Source organism: Crocuta crocuta, unplaced genomic scaffold (assembly GCF_008692635.1).
Source record: "Crocuta crocuta isolate KB4526 unplaced genomic scaffold, BGI_CrCroc_1.0 scaffold139, whole genome shotgun sequence".
NCBI lineage: Eukaryota > Metazoa > Chordata > Mammalia > Carnivora > Hyaenidae > Crocuta > Crocuta crocuta.
In genome coordinates, this window is record NW_027533258.1 from 1,471,608 (window position 1) to 1,489,623 (window position 18,016).

General features: G+C 60.1%; 1 protein-coding gene across 1 annotated transcript in view; it reads left to right on the plus strand.

The window, feature by feature from the left end:
* MYO15A (myosin XVA) overlaps positions 1 to 18,016 on the plus strand; it is a 48,718-nt gene that overhangs the window by 2,453 nt on the left and 28,249 nt on the right. The window contains exons 3-25 of the mRNA XM_077746695.1: positions 2 to 955; positions 3,018 to 3,100; positions 3,639 to 3,702; positions 4,500 to 4,609; positions 4,891 to 4,965; positions 5,226 to 5,316; positions 8,888 to 8,893; positions 9,092 to 9,195; positions 9,316 to 9,379; positions 10,268 to 10,381; positions 10,927 to 11,088; positions 12,191 to 12,304; positions 12,767 to 12,825; positions 12,910 to 13,033; positions 13,301 to 13,396; positions 13,838 to 13,969; positions 14,485 to 14,610; positions 15,278 to 15,355; positions 16,129 to 16,277; positions 16,406 to 16,451; positions 16,645 to 16,769; positions 17,134 to 17,251; positions 17,582 to 17,757. Of these exons, the coding sequence (XP_077602821.1) occupies positions 2 to 955; positions 3,018 to 3,100; positions 3,639 to 3,702; positions 4,500 to 4,609; positions 4,891 to 4,965; positions 5,226 to 5,316; positions 8,888 to 8,893; positions 9,092 to 9,195; positions 9,316 to 9,379; positions 10,268 to 10,381; positions 10,927 to 11,088; positions 12,191 to 12,304; positions 12,767 to 12,825; positions 12,910 to 13,033; positions 13,301 to 13,396; positions 13,838 to 13,969; positions 14,485 to 14,610; positions 15,278 to 15,355; positions 16,129 to 16,277; positions 16,406 to 16,451; positions 16,645 to 16,769; positions 17,134 to 17,251; positions 17,582 to 17,757 (3,170 nt within the window). The remainder of the gene's footprint in view (position 1; positions 956 to 3,017; positions 3,101 to 3,638; positions 3,703 to 4,499; positions 4,610 to 4,890; positions 4,966 to 5,225; positions 5,317 to 8,887; positions 8,894 to 9,091; positions 9,196 to 9,315; positions 9,380 to 10,267; positions 10,382 to 10,926; positions 11,089 to 12,190; positions 12,305 to 12,766; positions 12,826 to 12,909; positions 13,034 to 13,300; positions 13,397 to 13,837; positions 13,970 to 14,484; positions 14,611 to 15,277; positions 15,356 to 16,128; positions 16,278 to 16,405; positions 16,452 to 16,644; positions 16,770 to 17,133; positions 17,252 to 17,581; positions 17,758 to 18,016) is intronic.

Below are 18,016 nucleotides of genomic sequence, written 5' to 3' on the forward strand. Positions count from 1 at the left end.
CCCGGCCGTGAAGCCGCGGGTGCGCCAGCCCTTCCAGCCGCCTCCCGGCGCTGGGTCCTGGCCGGTGGCCGCAGCTGCCCCCGAGCGCCGGGAGAGCCAGCCCGAGCCTGAGGACTCAGAGACACCCTGGACGGTGCCCCCACTGGCCCCCAGCTGGGACGTGGACATGCCTCCCGCCCAGCGCCCACCCTCGCCCTGGCCGGGAGGTGCAGGCAGCCGCCGTGGCTTTTCCAGGCCACCCCCTGTGCCCGAAAACCCCTTCCTCCGGCACGTGGGCCCTGTACCACCTCCCGCTTCCCGGTCTGAGGACCTAGCCTCCCACCTGACCAGTGTCTTCCTGGGTAGACACCACGACCCAGGGCCTGGACAACTGGTAAAATCAGCCAGCCCGATTCCTGAGAAACCAGAAGAAGAGACCACGCCAGGGAGCCCCGTGTCACCGGCGGCGTCTGAGCCCTCCACCCCGGCACCACCCGAGGGCTCCCCGCCAGAGCGGAAGGCGCTGAGGCTCAGCCTCTCTTACCCGCTGGCCACGTGTGATAAGATGAGAGCCACGTGGCCACCATGGCGCCGCTGGGGGACAGTGCCCAGCGCCCCGGCCCCCTTGGCACCCACTGGGGCCCCAGGGCCCCTGCCCAAGGTGGGAGAGCGGCGCCAGGTGGGCCCTGGGCGCTTTGCAGTGGTACTGCCACAGGTGCAGAAGCTCAGCGCTTTCCAGCGAGTGGGTCCTGCCCCCCTGCAGCCCCCTGTCCACATCAGCCAGGACCCGGAGCCTGGCCCCAAGCCACGAGCCCGGAATTTGCTCTGGTCCTGTTTCTGGCTGCCGGCAGAAGCCCAGCGACCCTGGCCACGAGTGCTCGCCCGCCCCCAGTCCTGCCGCCTGGGCCCCGGAGCCAACTGCCTGCCCCATGGGGGCCCCTGGGAAGAAGTTGGCCCCCAAAGCTGGTGGAACAAGGTATGAGGGCGGGGGGAGGGGGGGCTTGGGGGTCTGTCCTGGGAAACAGAGCCTGAGACAGCCTCAGGATCTTGGTCAGCTGCTGCCTGCACGGGCCTCAGTCTTCCCATCTGTAACCTGCGAATAGCCTTGGGCTCTCAGAGCCTCTGGAAGATTGAACGAGAGGATGCCCAGCACTGGGCAGGCACGTACAGAGACGCCCGAAACTCTTCCCAGTCACTTCAGAGAAGTGATCTGGCCCCAGCCTGCGCTCTGAGCAGCCCTGTCCTGTCCAGGATGGCACATCTGTCCCCAGCAGCCCCCCAGAGATTTTGGCTGAGCACAAAACTGTCGGACTTGCCTGTGCACCCTGTCCCATGCCCGCATCCACGTCCATACTGTTTGTCCTGTCTCTTACTGACCCTTCCCTAGGCCCGAGTCTTTATTCTCTTCTGCATTTCTGCTTGAGGGCAGCTCCCTGAGCTGGAGGATTCTGAACTGCCCAAGGGTGAGGGGCTTAGGAACCAAACTTCTGGTGTCCTCATTGCATGGTGAGGAAAATGAGGCCCGGAAGGTCACACGGGGGACCAGGGGCTGAGCCGGGAGTCTGTCTGGGCCCTCCGTAGGGTGCAGGGCAGGTGGCTTAACTGAAGGGTGCCAAGCTCGTGGCTGGCTACCACGCTCATGGCGGAACGCGAGCCTGATGCTGGGTGGCCCTCTGTGGAGGGGGGTGGTCACCGGAGACTCCCCCGGGACGCCTGGGGTGGGCGGGGCACGCAGGGAGTGGCGGGTGTTTCTCAGCCTCTGCAGACGGTGCCGCGTGGAGCGGGCAGCTAGCCGGCCAGGCAATGGCGACTGGGGCCGCCTGGCTGCTGGGGGGGCCCTGGCCCCGGCGGCGGGTGCCCCGTGCCGTGTGGGCCGCAGCATTGTGGGAGCGGGGCGCGGGGTGCCCAGGGGTGAGGGGCAAGGATGCCTGGGCCCTCCTCACCCTGGAATACGTGAGTGGCTGAATTATTCAGGGGTTGTGGCCACCAGCACACATGGCCAGACGGGTGGGCGGGAGGCCAGGGCCTCAAGGGTGATACTTGCCGTGCCCTACTTAGCAGCCTGGTGACAGGCATGCGGCATGCAGAGCTCCGTCCTGGTGTCCCCTTTCCTTGCCTGCTCGGAGGAGGGTGCGGGCTGGAGCCGAGAGGCTGGAGAGGCGGGGAGCACACGTGTGCCTGTGGACATGCAGGTCACACGCAGGCCTTTGTGCCTGGGACGTGTTCTTTGTACCGTGGCCAAACAGGGGCAGTGTGTGTGTCCGGGCCTGAGCAGGTGTGGCGTCCTTGGTGTCACGAACGTGCACACAAATGGGCAGGGTGGAGATCCCGGAGGCCACAGGTGGCATCGGGACTTTTGTCTTGAGCCCCCCAGGTGTGGTTGAGACAGCCCCGCCTCTCTGTGCACACGAGAGTGTGTCAAATGGACACTTGGGAGTGTGCATGACACATGTGTGTGCCTCCAGCCAGGCCTCCCGGGCCTGCGTGTACGCCCTCGGGCCTTCTGCAAGAACATGGGTGTGGTGGGAGCTGCGTAAGCTGCTGTGTATGGGGCTACGTGTAGGGGTCTCTGGGTCTGCCCTGGGCTGGATGCAGGGGTGCAGTACTGAGCAGGGCGGTTCAGGGTCAGCGCTCCCAGAGGCCCCCCACACCAGGACCTGGATGAGCAAGAATTTGGGGCGCACCCAGGGAAAGAGCGTCAGCGCCGGAAGAGCCTGAGGTTGGGAGGACTTCTAGGCAGTCAGCGGGAGCAGTGTGTGTGCGTGTGCTCACCCCCTGCGTCAGGACACCTGGGAGCCCACGGGAGCACCTGCCACAGGGAACGCAGGGGCAGAGGGCGGGCACGCGTCCCTTGAGGAAGAATTGTGCGCAGGCTCCACGGGCCACAGTATTCCACGGCAGAGAGGCCTCAGGATGTGGCCTGGCCTTGGCCTCGGGGTTCTCTTGTCCACGACAAGAGCAGGTCCCAGGCGTGTCCCAGAGGCGGGGCCACCTGTGGGCGCCCTCCAGCCAGGCCCACCACAGGCTCTCTCTCCCAGATGCACTCCATCCGCAACCTGCCAGCCACACGGTTCCGTGACCAGTGCCAGGAGGATGGCGTGGAGGACATGACGCAGCTGGAGTGAGTGGGGCGGGGCCGGGCTCGCCACGGGGCTACACGCACCTCCTCCTGCTAGGGGTTTCCTCATCTGCTAAGTGGGAGTCGTGAAGCGTCACAGAGCCAGCGTGTCCGTGTCTAAGCCCTGGGGGGCAGACAGGCCTGAGCTCAAACCCCAGCCTCACCACCTCCTGGCTGGGAGGCCTCAGACCCACCACTCTGCCTCTCTGTGCCTCAGTTTCTCATCTGCAAGACGGGAGTGGGTGGCCGTTATCGGGAGGGTGCCGACATGTTGGAGGTGCCCAAAACGTGAGGGCTGTGCCGGTCAAGATCATTATCCAGGCATGGTGACTCGGCCCTCACGTTTGCATCCCCAGAGCCTCCCCCAGCCCCATGAGGTAGTGTATCCATTGGATGGATGAAGAAACCGAGGGGCAGGGAAGTTAAAGAACTTGCTCAAGGCCTCACAATTGGTTGGTGACTTGAACTCAGGGTTTTCTGACCAAGGCCCTGCACTGAGGGGGAAGGTGGGCCCTGATGTCCCCTCTCCATGCCCTTCCAGAGACCTCCAGGAGACCACCGTGCTGTCCAACCTCAAGACCAGATTTGAGCGGAACCTCATCTACGTAAGTCCCAGAGCTGGGTCTGCCCTGGGCCCAGATCAGAGAGGTAGCTCTCTCCTGGGGCTGGGGCCACAGCGGGAAGCACAGATTTCTCCTGCTGAGCCCCAGGTTTGCGGCTTCTGGTTTGAACTCTGGGGTTTCTACCATTTGAGAATAACATGCTAGAGCCGGGGCTTCTCAAACCCAAAGCTCTAAAACATAGAATCTTGGACTGGTGGATGTCAGGGACAAAGACCTGGAGATAGGAAATCCAGAAATGAGTGACTGCTCCCTGGGGACCTGATGGTGACGCGAGAATGGACTCAGAGTCCTAGAATCCATAGGCCTGGGTCCCAGGAAGGGGGTGGCCAGAGAGGTGGAAGGGGCACCTCTCGCCCCAGAACAGTGGAACAGAGGTCCAGAACCACAGTGCAGGAGGGAAGGCTGTCCTCAAGGGCCTGGCCACCTTGGAATGCCCTGGGCTCCCAACTGCAGGCAGTGAAGGTTTGACCTCACTGCGAGGCAGAAGCTTCTGGAGCCTGGCCCTGACTGTGACTAAATGAAGGGCGCAGCAGCTGACACAGCCACCTTTGCACATTCGCGGCCATGGGGCTTTGCTCGCTTAGCCTTCTCCCAGCCTCAGCCTGGTACAGCCATGACCAGAGTACATGACCCATCAAGCTAGGAGAGGGTGCAAGGTGCAAACAGGGAGGCCAGGCAGCCCCACACGTGGCCCCGCGGGAACGGGGCTCCAGGCTCCTGGGAGCAGGGGAGAAGGGCCACGAGGAGGCATGGAAACTGAGACCATGTGCGCCCAGCAGACCTACATCGGCAGCATCCTGGTGTCGGTGAACCCGTACCGAATGTTTGGAATCTATGGGCAGGAGCAGGTGCAGCAGTACAGCGGGCGGGCCCTGGGAGAAAATCCCCCGTGAGTGTCTCTGGGGATGGGGAGGGGGCTGTCCTGGGGTCCCTGGGTCCCTGCCTGCCCCTGAGCCAAGGGTAAGGCCAGCTGGTGGGCAGCCCACCTGCTCGGGCCAGTGGTGTCTCCCCGAGTTTCTATTGCTCTGACCAGAACGGGGGCAGGGAGCACTTCCCCAGGGTGGAGGGTGGCGCAGAACTGGCTGCTGGGGTGGACAGAGCTGTCCTCCTACCCGTGGGGTTTGAGAGGCAGGGTCCCATTCCAGTGATAACTATGGCCTGCCTCTCCAGGCACCTCTTTGCAATTGCAAATCTTGCCTTCGCCAAAATGCTTGATGCCAAACAGAACCAGTGCATAATTATCAGGTGAGCAGTGCGTCAGGCTGGGGACCTCTTGTGCAGGGAGGGGGCGGGAGGGGTGGGGCGGGTGGACGGGAGGAGTCCTAGATGATGCGTCTGCATCAGGCCAGACCTGCTGTGGGACCTGGGAGAAATCACTTGACGTCTCTGGGCCAGCCAGCCCATGTCCTCTTGTGTCACAGGGGGTTGAAGAAGGGGAGGGGGAGGGCGAGCCCAGAACAGGCAGTGAACTGGTTGGCTCTCACTCCGCTTCTTTGCCTGGTCAGTGGAGAGAGTGGCTCTGGAAAAACCGAGGCCACAAAGTTGATTCTGCGCTACCTGGCCGCCATGAACCAGAAACGAGGCATCATGCAGCAGGTGAGTCTGTCCACTGCATGGTCTGTCTGACTTCCCAGGACTCCCGAGCTCAGTGCTCCCTAAGAGACAAGGCTCCTTGGCTCCACTTGGAGGATGGGGAGGCTGAGGCCACGGTTGCACTGGGAGGGCTTCGAAGATTCCTGCTCTTTGAGCCACACCCCTGCCCACCGTGGCCATGCCTGCAGGGAGCTCCCTCCCGCCTATCTTCCAGAGCAGCTCTGGTCACAGCCCTGCTGGGCCTGGCCAGAGTGGAAACCCCATGGGCAAGGAGAGTCGCTCCATTCCTCCTGCCTGGCCTCATCTCCCTGGTGGTGTAAGAGAAAGGACAGGCCTAGTCAGGGGGTGGGGTGCAGTAGACGCTGGGTGCTGAGGACACCGGACCAGGGTAAGCACGGGACTGGAGCATTGTGGACGGTGCTAGATCCTCCACACCTGAGAACGTTAGACCCTCAGTAGAGCTTTCCCGAGGATGTACCATGTGCCAGGCCCGGGCTAGGGGATGGGGAGGCAGGCAGCAGCAGTGCAGACCAGTGTTCCTGCCGCCATGGGAATGTCGTTACAGTAGACATGGAAGAAAAAAAAATACGCAAGTAGATTTGTTTCTGTAAAAGGGTAGGAATTGGTGGAGAAAAAAAAGAGAGGAAGATGGGGGGGGTTGGGCGGGTTATAATTTGAAGCATGGTGCTCAGGGTAGGCTCCACTGAGAAGAGGTGGGAGTGGGTCCTAAAGACATCTGGGAGAAGAGCAGACAGGTAGTGGGAAGGGCAAGTGCAAAGGCCCTGTGGTGCAAGGACGTCTGGTGTGTTCAGGGGATGGCAGTGTGGCATCATGGAGTCCAGGCAAGGGAGGACAGTGGCTTGGGGCAGGGAAGTGGTGGTGGGGATGGTGGGCACAGCTAGACCCGGGTGCAGTGTAAAGGTCAGCCAGCGACTTGCTGAAAGGCCAGATTGGACTGTGAGAGAGTGGGCCGGTCCAAGGGCAACCCCAGGCATTTGGACTGAGCCAGAGGCAACGCGGAGGTGCCGTGGGCTACGTGGGCATGGCTGTGGAGAAAAGCCACAGGTACTCTGAGGTGTCTGCCGGGCATTCATACAGAGATGGTGGGAAGGTGCCGGGGGTACCATGAGCCTGGGGCTCAGGGAAGGTGAGGCCGGAGGCGAAGGCCCACCAACTCAGACCAGAAACTGGCTCCCTGCCCCAGACCATGAAGATTTGCAAGTGGCTACAGTGTCCCAGCCAGTGGCCATCGCAGCAGGGGATCCAGGGGCACCAGGTGGGGGCCGCGTGGCCCTCAGTGGGAACTGGGTCAGCTCAGGCTTAGTAGTCAAGAGGGGCTACTTCCCCCGGTCCCCTCTGATGCCTGCCTTGGCCTTCCAGCCCCTCGTCTCCCAGACTGGGCCTCCAGGGCCCTCCCTTTGCTTCAGCCAGCGTTTTCCAAAATCTCTTGAGTTCAGACTTCCGGAAGGACTGGCCAGGTAGCAGGGAAATGCGTGCACCGAGCACCTCCAATGTGCGGGGAGCTTTGGTTATGTTGTTATGTGAGAGCCTCACGGCAGCCCTAGGAGGCAGGTTTGTGTCCATTTATGGATGGGGAGACCGGGGCCTGGGAAGGGAGAGAACTTACCCAGTGTCCCCAGGGGGGAGGGGGGAGGAGCTGGGATTTGAAGCCCAAGGCAAAGAGCTGTCTCAGCGGGGGGTCAGGGAGGACAGTCAGGGTGGTGGGCTGTCACTGGGTCTGGGGGTCTGTGTGCCAGGCATTCTGTGGATGTGAGGGGGGCCCCTGCCAGATGGGATGGTCACGGCCTCAGTTCCCAGCCGCCGCCCTGCCCTGCTCATCTCATCCGACAGTCGGTTTTAGCCACGCTCTTAAACGATCCAGGGTTTTAGACAACATCTCTTGTTTTGGTTCTACCTTATCTCATCGGTCAGCAAGGTAGTGCCGCGGCGTACCACCCAGACCTCCCAACGTGCCGGGGAACGTCTAGGGTTTCCTCTCATTGGACTACTTTTGGCCACGTGTCCTCGCTGGACCCGGTTGTGTCCTGATTGGCCGAGGCCCTGGCCACGGGCTTGGCCTCTGGACTGGGCATGTGAGCAGCGTTCCCCGGGCTGGAGAGTGGCTGGAGGCCGCCCAGCCCAAACCACAGGCTATCGCCCCACCTGCGGGGTGAGCTAGGGGCCCCCACAGGGCCAGATGTTCACCCGTCCAGAACACCAGTCCTCTGCCCAGCCCCAGGCTGGACACCGGGAACAGACAGCTGACCCACACTCGGGCCCTGGCGGATCCCGACTCACCGAACAAGCCCAGGCCGCTCCCCGCTCTTGTCTGGGCTTCATTCTGCTCCTTCGTACAGTGGACGTGGTATTTCCTGGAGTAAATGGGCCCAGGAGAGTGAACAGATGGAGGGAGCTGGCACCTTACCCAGAGTAACATTTCTGCAGGGACGGGGCCTTCCCTGCCTCTTTCCTGAGAGTCTATGTGAGGAAATGACTCAGCCAGAAAACGCTGTATGCGCAGCACACACATGCTTGTCATGGTGCTGTGAGCTCAGCCGTCTGGGCTCTGGATTCCCCGGGACTGTTACCTCGCCTTTCCAAGTCTGTTTCCTGATCTGTAAAAGGGGCGGTATCAGCACCTACCTCGTAGAATGTTGACACCCATCTAATTAGGACAAAGAATCTGGCACATGGTAGGTGCTTAATAAATGGGAGCGGTGCCCTGGTGTCATCTGTGAGGGCCTCCTACACACCTGGTCCCATGTAGATGTGAGAGGCCCAGAGTTTGCAAACAAACATTCCTGCCTGTGGGGGCTGACGTGCTAGTGAGGGAGATGTGATACAAAGAGTGAGGGGAGGGGCGCCTGGGTGGCTCAGTCGGTTGAACGACCGACTTCGGCTCAGGTCATGATCTTACAGTTTGTGGCTTTGAGCCCTGCGTCGGGCTCTGTGCTGACAGCTAGCTCAGAGCCTGGAGCCTGCTTCAGATTCTGTGTCTCTCTCTCTCTCTGCCCCTCCCCTGCTCGCACTGACTCTCTCTCTCTGTCTCTCAAAAATAAATAAACGTTAAAAATTTTTTTCTTTAAAAAAAAGTGAGGGGATTTGCCAGTGGCGCTGAGGGCTACAGAGGGAACAAACTCCGGTCCAGAGGGTGGCTGGGGCCTGGGTGTCGAGGGGCCAGTCAGAAAGGCTGACGTGCGGTGCAGAGAAAGGGAGGGAAGAAGAGATGAGGCCAGCCAGGGGCTGGGCTGTGCAGGGCTTGCAGTCAAGGCAGAGGCTTGGCTTTGAGCCTCAGGTGGCCCTGGGGATGGGGCGGGGTACAGAGGACATCCCCAGAGCCTTTTGGCAGGTGGCCCAAGCAGACTCCCACACCCTGGGGCCACACTGCAGTCCCCAGGCCTGGAACGCTGGGGTCCCCGAGATTTATGGCTTTGCCCTCCCCAGAGGCCCAAAGGGGTGGGTGGTCCCTCTAAGGTCTAAGGCCCCTGGTGGCCTGGAGGGGGAGGGGGTCGGTCCTACAAGTGACCTGAGTCTGTTCTTATGCCTCTCTCTGCCGCCCTGGGCACTCCTGAAGATAAAGGTACTTGGAGCGTGTGTGTGTGCCCCTGTGTGTGTGCGTGTGTGCGCACACTCGTGTGTGATGGTGGGATGCGCGGGAAGAGNGCCCTCACGCAGGGGATCCTGGGGGAGGTCTGTGTCTGGGGAAATGTAGGGGTGGCCCTAGCCATGCTCCCTACTCCAGGTCCCCAGAACAATTCCCACATCTTCTGGGGTCCAGATCCTGGAGGCAACACCCCTCTTGGAGTCCTTCGGTAACGCCAAAACCGTCAGGAATGACAACTCCAGCCGCTTCGGGAAGTTTGTGGAGGTCTTTCTGGAAGGGTGAGTGGGACAGTGGGGGGCGGGGCCCAAAGGCCTTGCAGGGCACTCCGTGTGGGCCTCCGAGAGCCTGCCCCAGCCATCCCCCTACCTGCACGAGCTGACTGCGCTCCCCCACTCCAGGGGCGTGATTTCTGGTGCCATAACCTCCCAGTACCTGCTCGAGAAATCCAGGATTGTGTTCCAGGTGGGTAAGGCCCTTCCATACCCTCGTGCAGTGGGATGGGCTGGGGGCATGCAGGTACTCCTACCTGGCACCCAGCAGGGCTAGGGAAGTGCAGGATTAATGAACAAAGACACATGTCTGTGTGAGCATGCGATCTGTTCCCCTCTCTCACCCCTACGGCCACATTGACTCTTTCTTGTCCCTGAGGCACGCCAGCCATGGTCCTACCACAGGACCTTTGTACCTCCAATGTCTTCTGTCTGAGCACTCTTCCCTCCAGACACCTACGTGACCAAGCCCCTCATCTCCTCCAAGTCTTCCCTGAAGTGTCACCTGCTCAGGGGAGCTACCCCATTTAGAATGAAATCCCTCTCCACCCCACGGGAACCCCCCACCCCTTCCCTGCTTTATTTCTTTCCGCCACACTTGTCTCCATCTGTTATGTTTTAACCAGGGATTTGCTGAGCGTCTGTCTCCCCAGCTAGAAGGAGGGCTCCGTGAGGTCAGGGCTTCTGTCTCCCTTGTTCCCCGCTGGGTCTCAAGGGCCTGCAGCAGGGTCTGGAATAGTTGTCCCTCAGCCAAGGTGACCTTCGGGAGGCCCTGTGTGTGCACACCTGGGCTGCGGACACAGCACACTCAGGCGTGTGCGGCCAGTGTACACAAGCTGTCTTTCTCCTATTTCTCCAAACGGAATGAAATCGCGACCAGAGCCCCCTGCCGACCACTGGACCGCTTCCCCACCCCCACGCCCACTGAGTGCCAGGCTGGCAGCTTACTCATCACAGAGCTGCCTGGGCTCAAACGTGGGCCCTCGTGTTTGTATTGGCGGGCACGCCCGGCGTCGTATGTGTGTCTGGGGGTCACCTAGGTGGTGGCTCCCTTCTCCGCACCCACCTCCCCACTGTACAGGCCAGACATGAAAGGAACTACCACATCTTCTACGAGCTGCTGGCCGGGCTCCCCGCCCAGCTCCGGCAGGCCTTCAGTCTGCAGGAGGCAGAGACCTACTACTACCTGAACCAGGTGAGCACCGGCAGGCGTCCAAGGGCCCCCCGCCTGGTACCCCTGCGCCATCACCCAGCATGGCCTGAGGGAACCAACTCATGGCGTCCTAATAGCCAGCCGGCGAAGGGGAGGTGATGGGGGTTGGGGGCATGAGTTTGGGTTTGAAGTGTCTCCTCATGGCAAGGATGACGGGCATCTTTAGGGTCCAAAGTGGGGGTAGGGGAGGCCTACCTGACTCTTCACTTCTCTATAGCCTAGAACAGAACTAAACAGCCTGGAGCTACTGCACTTCCCCTTTGGGGCCTCGATTTCCTCATCTGTAAAATGGGAACAGCATAATACCACTCTGTAGGGATGCAGTGAGCATTAGAGACAGAAACCTCCATAAAGCGCTTCGCACAGGGCCTGGCGTGCAGCACCTGCTAGGAGCCTCCTGGCCCATGGGAATGGGACGGAGCTGGAGTGCCAGCCTTGGGCCACACTGCCCGTGAGCCAGGACAGGGACCTTGAGCATCCCCAGCCCCCACCACGGTCCCTGATCCCCGGCCCCTGCCCTCGCCCAGGGTGGGAACTGTGAGATCTCAGGGAAGAGTGACTCTGACGACTTCCGCCGGCTCCTGGCCGCCATGGAGGTCCTGGGCTTCAGTGGTGAGGACCAGGACAGCATCTTCCGCATCTTGGCGTCCATCCTGCACCTTGGCAATGTCTACTTTGAGAAGTATGAGGTGAGAGAGCCCACAGCTGGCCTGGGACCCTGGTACCCTCAGGACACAGGGCATCTTCTCAGAGGCTGCATATCATTTGTTCCCTCTCCTGTCCCTCGCCCCCACCACTGGGGTTGCTCATCTTCTTATTGACGTATGAGAGCTCTTTATATATGTGAAGGAAACCAGCCCTTTGCCTCTGATGTGAATTGCAAATATATTTCCTAGCTTAACCATTTATATTTTGATTTGTATCTAGGTTTTTTGATGTTTCGCTTGGTGGTTGGTTTGGTTTAGGTTGGGTTTCGCCATGTAGATTTTTAGAATTACTTTCAGGTATTTTATTTACCAATCTTTTCTTGCACAAATTTTAGATTTTTTAATCACTTTTAGAGAGACTCATTTGTCTAAAATTAGAACAGCCTTCTCCCATAATTTTTTCAAACCCTTTTATGGTTGTGTGTGTGTGTGTGTGTGTGTGTGTGTGTGAGTGTGAATATTTAATCTTTGGCTTATCAGGAATTTATCCCAATAAGGTGTGAGGTAGGAGTCCAATTTCTGTTTTTCTACATGGTTCCTTAGTTTTGCTAATCCTGTAAGCCGAGAAATAGCTACTCACCACGTACTAAGTTCTTATGCACATTTATGCCCAATACCCAGTTTTCTGTTGTGCTTCATTAACCAATGTATTACGTGTCTATTACCAGACTGTTTTAATTATCATAGCCTTAGAGCATTTGACTATCTCATAGGGCCCCCTTCACTCCTATTTCAGAACTTTCCTGGTTCTTCTAGTTTGCTTATGTTTTTTATTTTTATTTTACTTACTTATTTATTATTTTAGAGAGACAGAGAAAAAGAGAGAGAGAGGGGAAGAGGGAGGAGGGCAGAGAGCAAGGAAGAGAGACTCCCAAGCAGGCGCTGTGCTGTTCGCACGGATCCCAACTCCCATGAGTTGGGGCTTGAACTCATGAACTGTGAGATCATGACCTGAGCTGAAACTAAGAGTCAGGCGCTTAACCGACTGAGCCACCCAGGCGCCCCTGCCTTAATTATGTTTTTTATATGAACTTTAAACCCAGTTTTCCAGTTTAAAACGCAGTCCTGTTGGGGTTTTGCGTAGACAGATGCGCAGGAGACGGCCTCAGTGGTGAGTGCCCGGGAGATCCAGGCGGTGGCAGAGCTGCTGCAGATCTCCCCCGAGGGCCTGCAGAAGGCCATCACCTTCAAAGTGACCGTGAGTCCCTGCGCAGCCTGATCCACCAAGCATCCTGCCCGCGCTGAGGCAGCACGGGCTCCTCCCTCTGCCTGGCTCGCTCTTCCCTTTTCCACCCTACTCGTCCTTCAACCCTGATGCAGGCATCCCCCACCACCTCCAGGAGGCCACCCCTGACCCCTGTCTGGGTCATTACCTCCCCCAGTCTCCCACAACCCTGGCCCCTTGTCCATTCCCAAGGCTGATCTCACTGTGTCTGTCTGTTCGCGCCGGTGTCTCCCCCCCCTTAGACCAGTAGCGCTGCCCCTGCCAGGCAGAAGGGGGGGTGAGGGTGTCCTGTTCTGCCCCCCGGCCAACTGCGTGCCTGAGACCAGTCAGATCACCATTCCTGCTCCCTTTCCCATGTACCCCCTCCAATCCCCCGGGGGCTTCCTGGAGGTGGCGGCCAGCCTGCTGTGCTTCAGGGGCCGCATCCCTCTCCAGGAGACAATGCGAGAGAAGATCTTCACCCCCCTGACCGTGGAGAGTGCTGTGGATGCCAGGTGAGGCCCTGCTCCCCCCATCTGCGCCCCCAGATCCCTGACCCCCACACTAGACCCACCCACCTCACACCATCTCTGCCCCAGAGATGCCATCGCCAAGGTGCTGTATGCACTGCTCTTCGGCTGGCTCATTGCCCGGGTCAACGCACTGGTGTCCCCACGGCACGACACGCTGTCCATCGCCATCCTGGATATCTATGGCTTTGAGGTAGGGCTGCACGGGTGGGTGAGGGACAGGGGACACAAAGCCTCTTGTCTGTCACATCTCTGCCCATAGCCCACACCATCGTCTATCCCCAAAATCTCCTGCCATCTCCTTCATTCACTCGCAAGCACTCCCTGAGGCCACAGAAGGCAGGGAGGGCACTGGGCCACTGGCCGCTGGAGGGGAGGGGTGAGTGGGACCCTGGTGAGGGGGACACGTGGGCCCCGGGCCAAGGAGGGAGCAGGCCTAGCCTCACCACCCACCTGGCAGGACCTGAGCTTCAACAGCTTCGAGCAGCTGTGCATCAACTATGCAAACGAGAACCTTCAGTACCTGTTCAACAAGATCATCTTCCAGGAAGAGCAGGTGGGCAGGGCATCGCTTAGCACTCCTGTCCCCTCCTGGCTGGCCAGCGGGGCCCCCACGGAGCCCCGACAGGGTAGGCTGGTCCTTTAGGGGCAAAGGGGGGGTGTCAGATGGAATGGAGGGAAAGGCATTCTAAGCCGAGGGCCAGCACACGTGAAGGCCTGTGCTCTGGAGGGGAAGACGCTTGGCGCTAAGCCCGGAGAAGAGCCCTCTTGGGGATCGTCCTGACCCTGTACGGGGGGATCGTCCTGACCCTGTACGGGGCTGGCCTGGGCGGAGGAAGGAGCAGGGCTCGAGATGGTTCTTGCTGCCCTCCGAGGGCGGGAGCTCCCTGTGCAAGCAGAGGTGCCCCTGGTCAGGCCCCTTCAGGTGGATCCCGCCTGGGAGGTGGGTGGAAGGGACCTGGGCAGGGCTGGGAGGCTGAGCCCCTGATGGCCGCAGGAGGAGTACATCCGGGAGCAGATCGACTGGCGGGAGATCACCTTTGCTGACAACCAGCCGTGCATCAATCTCATCTCACTGAAGCCCTATGGCATCCTGCGCATCCTCGATGACCAGTGCTGCTTTCCCCAGGTGAGCCGCGGGCTCTGTGTGAGCCTGGTCAGGTCGCTGACATCTCTGGGCCTTGTGGCCTCATCAGGCCTGAGTCCTGCATTCTTCTGTGCTCTGGCCTGGAGACAGGAGATCAGGACGCCCAGCCTGCCATTCACAACCTGGGGGTGACTGAGGCTGGATGGGGGCTGCAGGTGTCCAGAGGAGGGTACCAGCCTGGGAAGTCATAGAAGCCTTCCTGGAGGAGGTGACCTGAAGGTTGGGTCTCAAACTCTGATTGGAAGACACGAGGGTAGGGTGGGCGCTCTGGACAGTGGGTCTAAAGAGTACAAAGAAGGCTGGGCTGGAAGGTGAGGCAGCTGGGAGCTAATGGGACACTCCTGTTGGGGAGGGGTGTCCACTTAGGCCAGAGGAAGCTGTGACTTGCTCCTCCCCAGTGCTCTCTGGGGACCAGTCAGGTCTGGAGAACTTGTCAAGAGCCCAGGAGCAGGGTGCCCAGGCCCCCTGCCCACCTGCTGGCCCCCGCCTGCCCCTAGGCCACAGACCACACGTTTCTGCAGAAGTGCCATTACCACCACGGCGCCAACCCCCTCTACTCCAAACCCAAGATGCCGCTGCCTGAGTTCACCATCAAGCACTACGCAGGCAAAGTCACCTATCAGGTGAGACCCGAGACCGCCCGGACGGCCCCCAGGGCCACAGCTGCCCGCACTTGGAGACAGAAGCAGGACGTGGGCTGCGAACCCTCCCCACTGGTTCTGGTTCTGGCCCTGCTGATCCTCAGCTGTGTGACCCTGGGCAAATTGCTTTACCTCTCTGAGTCCATCTGCTTCTCTGAAAGATGGGGATAACGATAGTGCCCATCTCACTTGGTGAGTGAGAAGCCTGGGGCGGGGGTGGGTGAGACAGAGTAACTGTTATCAGTAGTGATGTGGTTGCTCTGTTATCTCAGACGCATTCCAGCTTTTGTCCCCACTTGGGCCTCGTTTTCCTCATCTGTAGGACAGACACAGGACAGTGTCCTCTGTCGGGGAGGGGCCAAGACCCGCACTGGTCATGTGAAGCTTTGGCTAGGGCTCCCCTCCCCGGAGGATGGGAAGGGTGGTGCGGGCAGAAGGAGAGGGGACCCTAGCAGGGGGAAGAGTCCAGCACCTCCTAGGACAGATAGGGAGATCGAGGCCTGGAGGGGCAGGGCCAGGGTCCCCCTGACCCGCTGGAGGGAGGAAGGGAGGAGGAGGGGAGCAGACAGGCTGACGCACACGGGGCTCGGCTGTCCCCCCACCTACCGCCGGGTCCAGCCCAAGCTGCCCCATCATTCCCCCTTTGCAGGTGCACAAGTTCCTGGACAAGAACCATGACCAGGTGCGTCAGGACGTGCTGGATCTCTTTGTGCGGAGCCGGACGCGGGTGAGCAAGCCTCGCCTCCTTCCAATCTGGCCCCGCCCCAGAGCTCCCGGCCCCCGTCAGGCCCCCCGTCTTCGTCTGGGAAATGGGGAAGTCCCCTAGCGCTGCTCTTGCCTCTGACCCGGCCCGGCCCCGACCAGGCTCTGACTCTGATCCCAACCCTAACCCAGAGTCTGGCCTTGCTCTGTATTTTCTCCCACTCCCGGTCCTGACCCTGAAGGTGCGTGCCCCCAGCCGGGCCCCCTGGATTGCCCTGTCTGTCCTCTGGCCCGTCCTGGCCCTGCCCACCCCACGCTGTGCCCTGCCTTATGCCCTCACTGAGCGGCTCTCCCAAATGGCCCGTTGTTCTCAGCCACCCCACTCTCTGGACTCCACCTTCTCCTCTGTCTAATGGGTGCCTTCTCCTGAAGTCATTGCCAGAGTTCATGACCATGTGTGTAACAGGCCACCTTGGGTGCACAGTCAGTGTCTGTGTGTGCCCCAGACTGAAGAAAAACAGCCCAGTCGTGGGATAGGCCCCTCGCAAGGTGCAGATCACCCTGACTCAGAGCTGTGTGGTCTGGGAGGACACAGCCTTGTAGAGAGAGCAGGGCCCAGCGGGTTCGTGCTCTGATCCCTCTGAGGTTTGGAGATTTGGCTCCTTTTGTGCTTAACTCCTTGTGCCATCCCCCCTCCACCTCTGTTTCCTGCTTTCTGTCTCTCGCCCCCCCCTCCCCATTTCCCTGTGTCTCGGTGTCTTGGCCACTGTGCCCGCCTGCCGCTCGGCCCCTGCTCAGGTGGTGGCACACCTCTTCTCCAGCCACGCGCCACAGGCTGCCCCTCAGCGCCTGGGCAAGAGCAGCTCTGTCACCCGGCTCTATAAGGCACACACAGTGGCCGCTAAGTTCCAACAGTCACTCTTGGATCTGGTGGAAAAGATGGAGAGGTGAGCATGGCGGGTGGGTGGGCACCTGGTGGGCATCTGGCCTCGCCTCTGAGCCACGCTGTGACCCTCCAGGTTAAGCACCTCCCTTCTCTGGGACCTCATACTACCTTCCTCCCGCCTCTGTCCAGGTGTAACCCCTTGTTCGTACGTTGCCTGAAGCCCAACCACAAGAAGGTATGTGATGGCTGAGCTCCCTTCCCTGGGAGAGCCAACTCGTCTTCCCTTTGCTGTGTGACCTTGGGCAAGTGGCTGTGTGTCTCTGCACCTCCATCTGCCCAACCCACTGTGGGGGCTGTTTTTCATTGATAGTGCCATGTACACCTGGGTGGGCCAGTGTGCCGACTCCTTCTCTGGGCTTTCCTTACAGGAGCCAGGCCTCTTTGAGCCAGATGTGGTAATGGCACAGCTACGGTATTCTGGGGTGCTGGAGACCGTGCGGATCCGCAAGGAGGGCTTCCCGGTGCGCCTGCCCTTCCAGGTGTTCATCGACAGGTACCTCAGCCAGCGTGGTTCCTGAGCTGCCCAGGTCCTTACCCAGCTGCCCCATGGCCCCCGGAATACAGAACCCAGGCAGGACAGAGCTTGCCATGCACAGTTGCTCAGGTTGTGTGCCACACAAGATTATTACATGCTAGCCGTCACGTGGCAGATACACTTCTTGTTTTGCCTTTTTTTCATGCTTTTATTGTTCCGTGTGGGGATTCCAAAGGAGCGAGTCTACATTATTATGACAAGTTTCCAGCAGATGGCAGTAAAGCATCTTATTCAGCTGAAACTGTTAGAATTTTCTGACCGTCAGTAGAGTCTGAGGATGAAGTCCTTTTCTGATTAGAAGGCTGAGTTTGGGCCCCTGCAGGTACCGCTGTCTAGTGGCCATCAAACACAACCTGCCAGCCAGTGGGGACATGTGTGTGTCGGTGCTGAGCCGCCTGTGCACAGTCACGCCGAACATGTACCGCGTGGGTGTCAGCAAGGTGAGTCCGCAGCCCCCGGAAGCCGCAAGTTCAGGGGCTTTAGAACTGGAGCCTCTGGAATCAGAAACGCCCAGACCAAAGATCACTGGCCCAGAGGCCACGCAGTTGACTTGGGCCGATGGGATGCTCATCCTCTCTCTGGCCCTTTGCTCAGGCGGCTCCCACTGCCTAATTCGCCGTCGCTCTTTGTTCTGCCTCTCCAAACTCAGCCCGTCCTGCCCAGCTCCAAGAGGCTGCCCCGTCTAGTCCGTCTCCACTGCCTCCTGCAGCGGGGAGCCCCGTTCTGCTGGGCTGGCCCTTACAGACCTCATGCCTGCCTCCTCTCCTCAGCTGTTCCTTAAGGAACACCTGCACCAGCTGCTGGAGAGCATGCGCGAGCACGTCCTGAACCTGGCCGCCGTCACTCTTCAGCGCTGCCTCCGCGGCTTCTTCATCCGGAGGCGTTTCCGCTCCCTACGCCGCAAGATCATCCTGTTGCAAAGCCGGGCCCGTGGCTACCTGGCCAGGTATAGCCCAGATAGGGCAGGACGGCCCGGAGGCCTACAGCCAGGCAAGGCTTGGGAAATAAGCTCCCTGGCCTGGTGGTGTGTGAGCCGAGAGGCGGAGCCTCTGCAGGAAGGATGCTGGGATTCTCAGCATCTCTGCTTTTGGATGTCCCTCCTCCTGCCTGCTGGCCCTTGCGATCGGTGGGCGGGAATCCTTCCCGCCGAGAGGGGCCCCAGCCCACATCTTCAGAGCCTTAGTAGGATGTACCTGCTGCAGGCA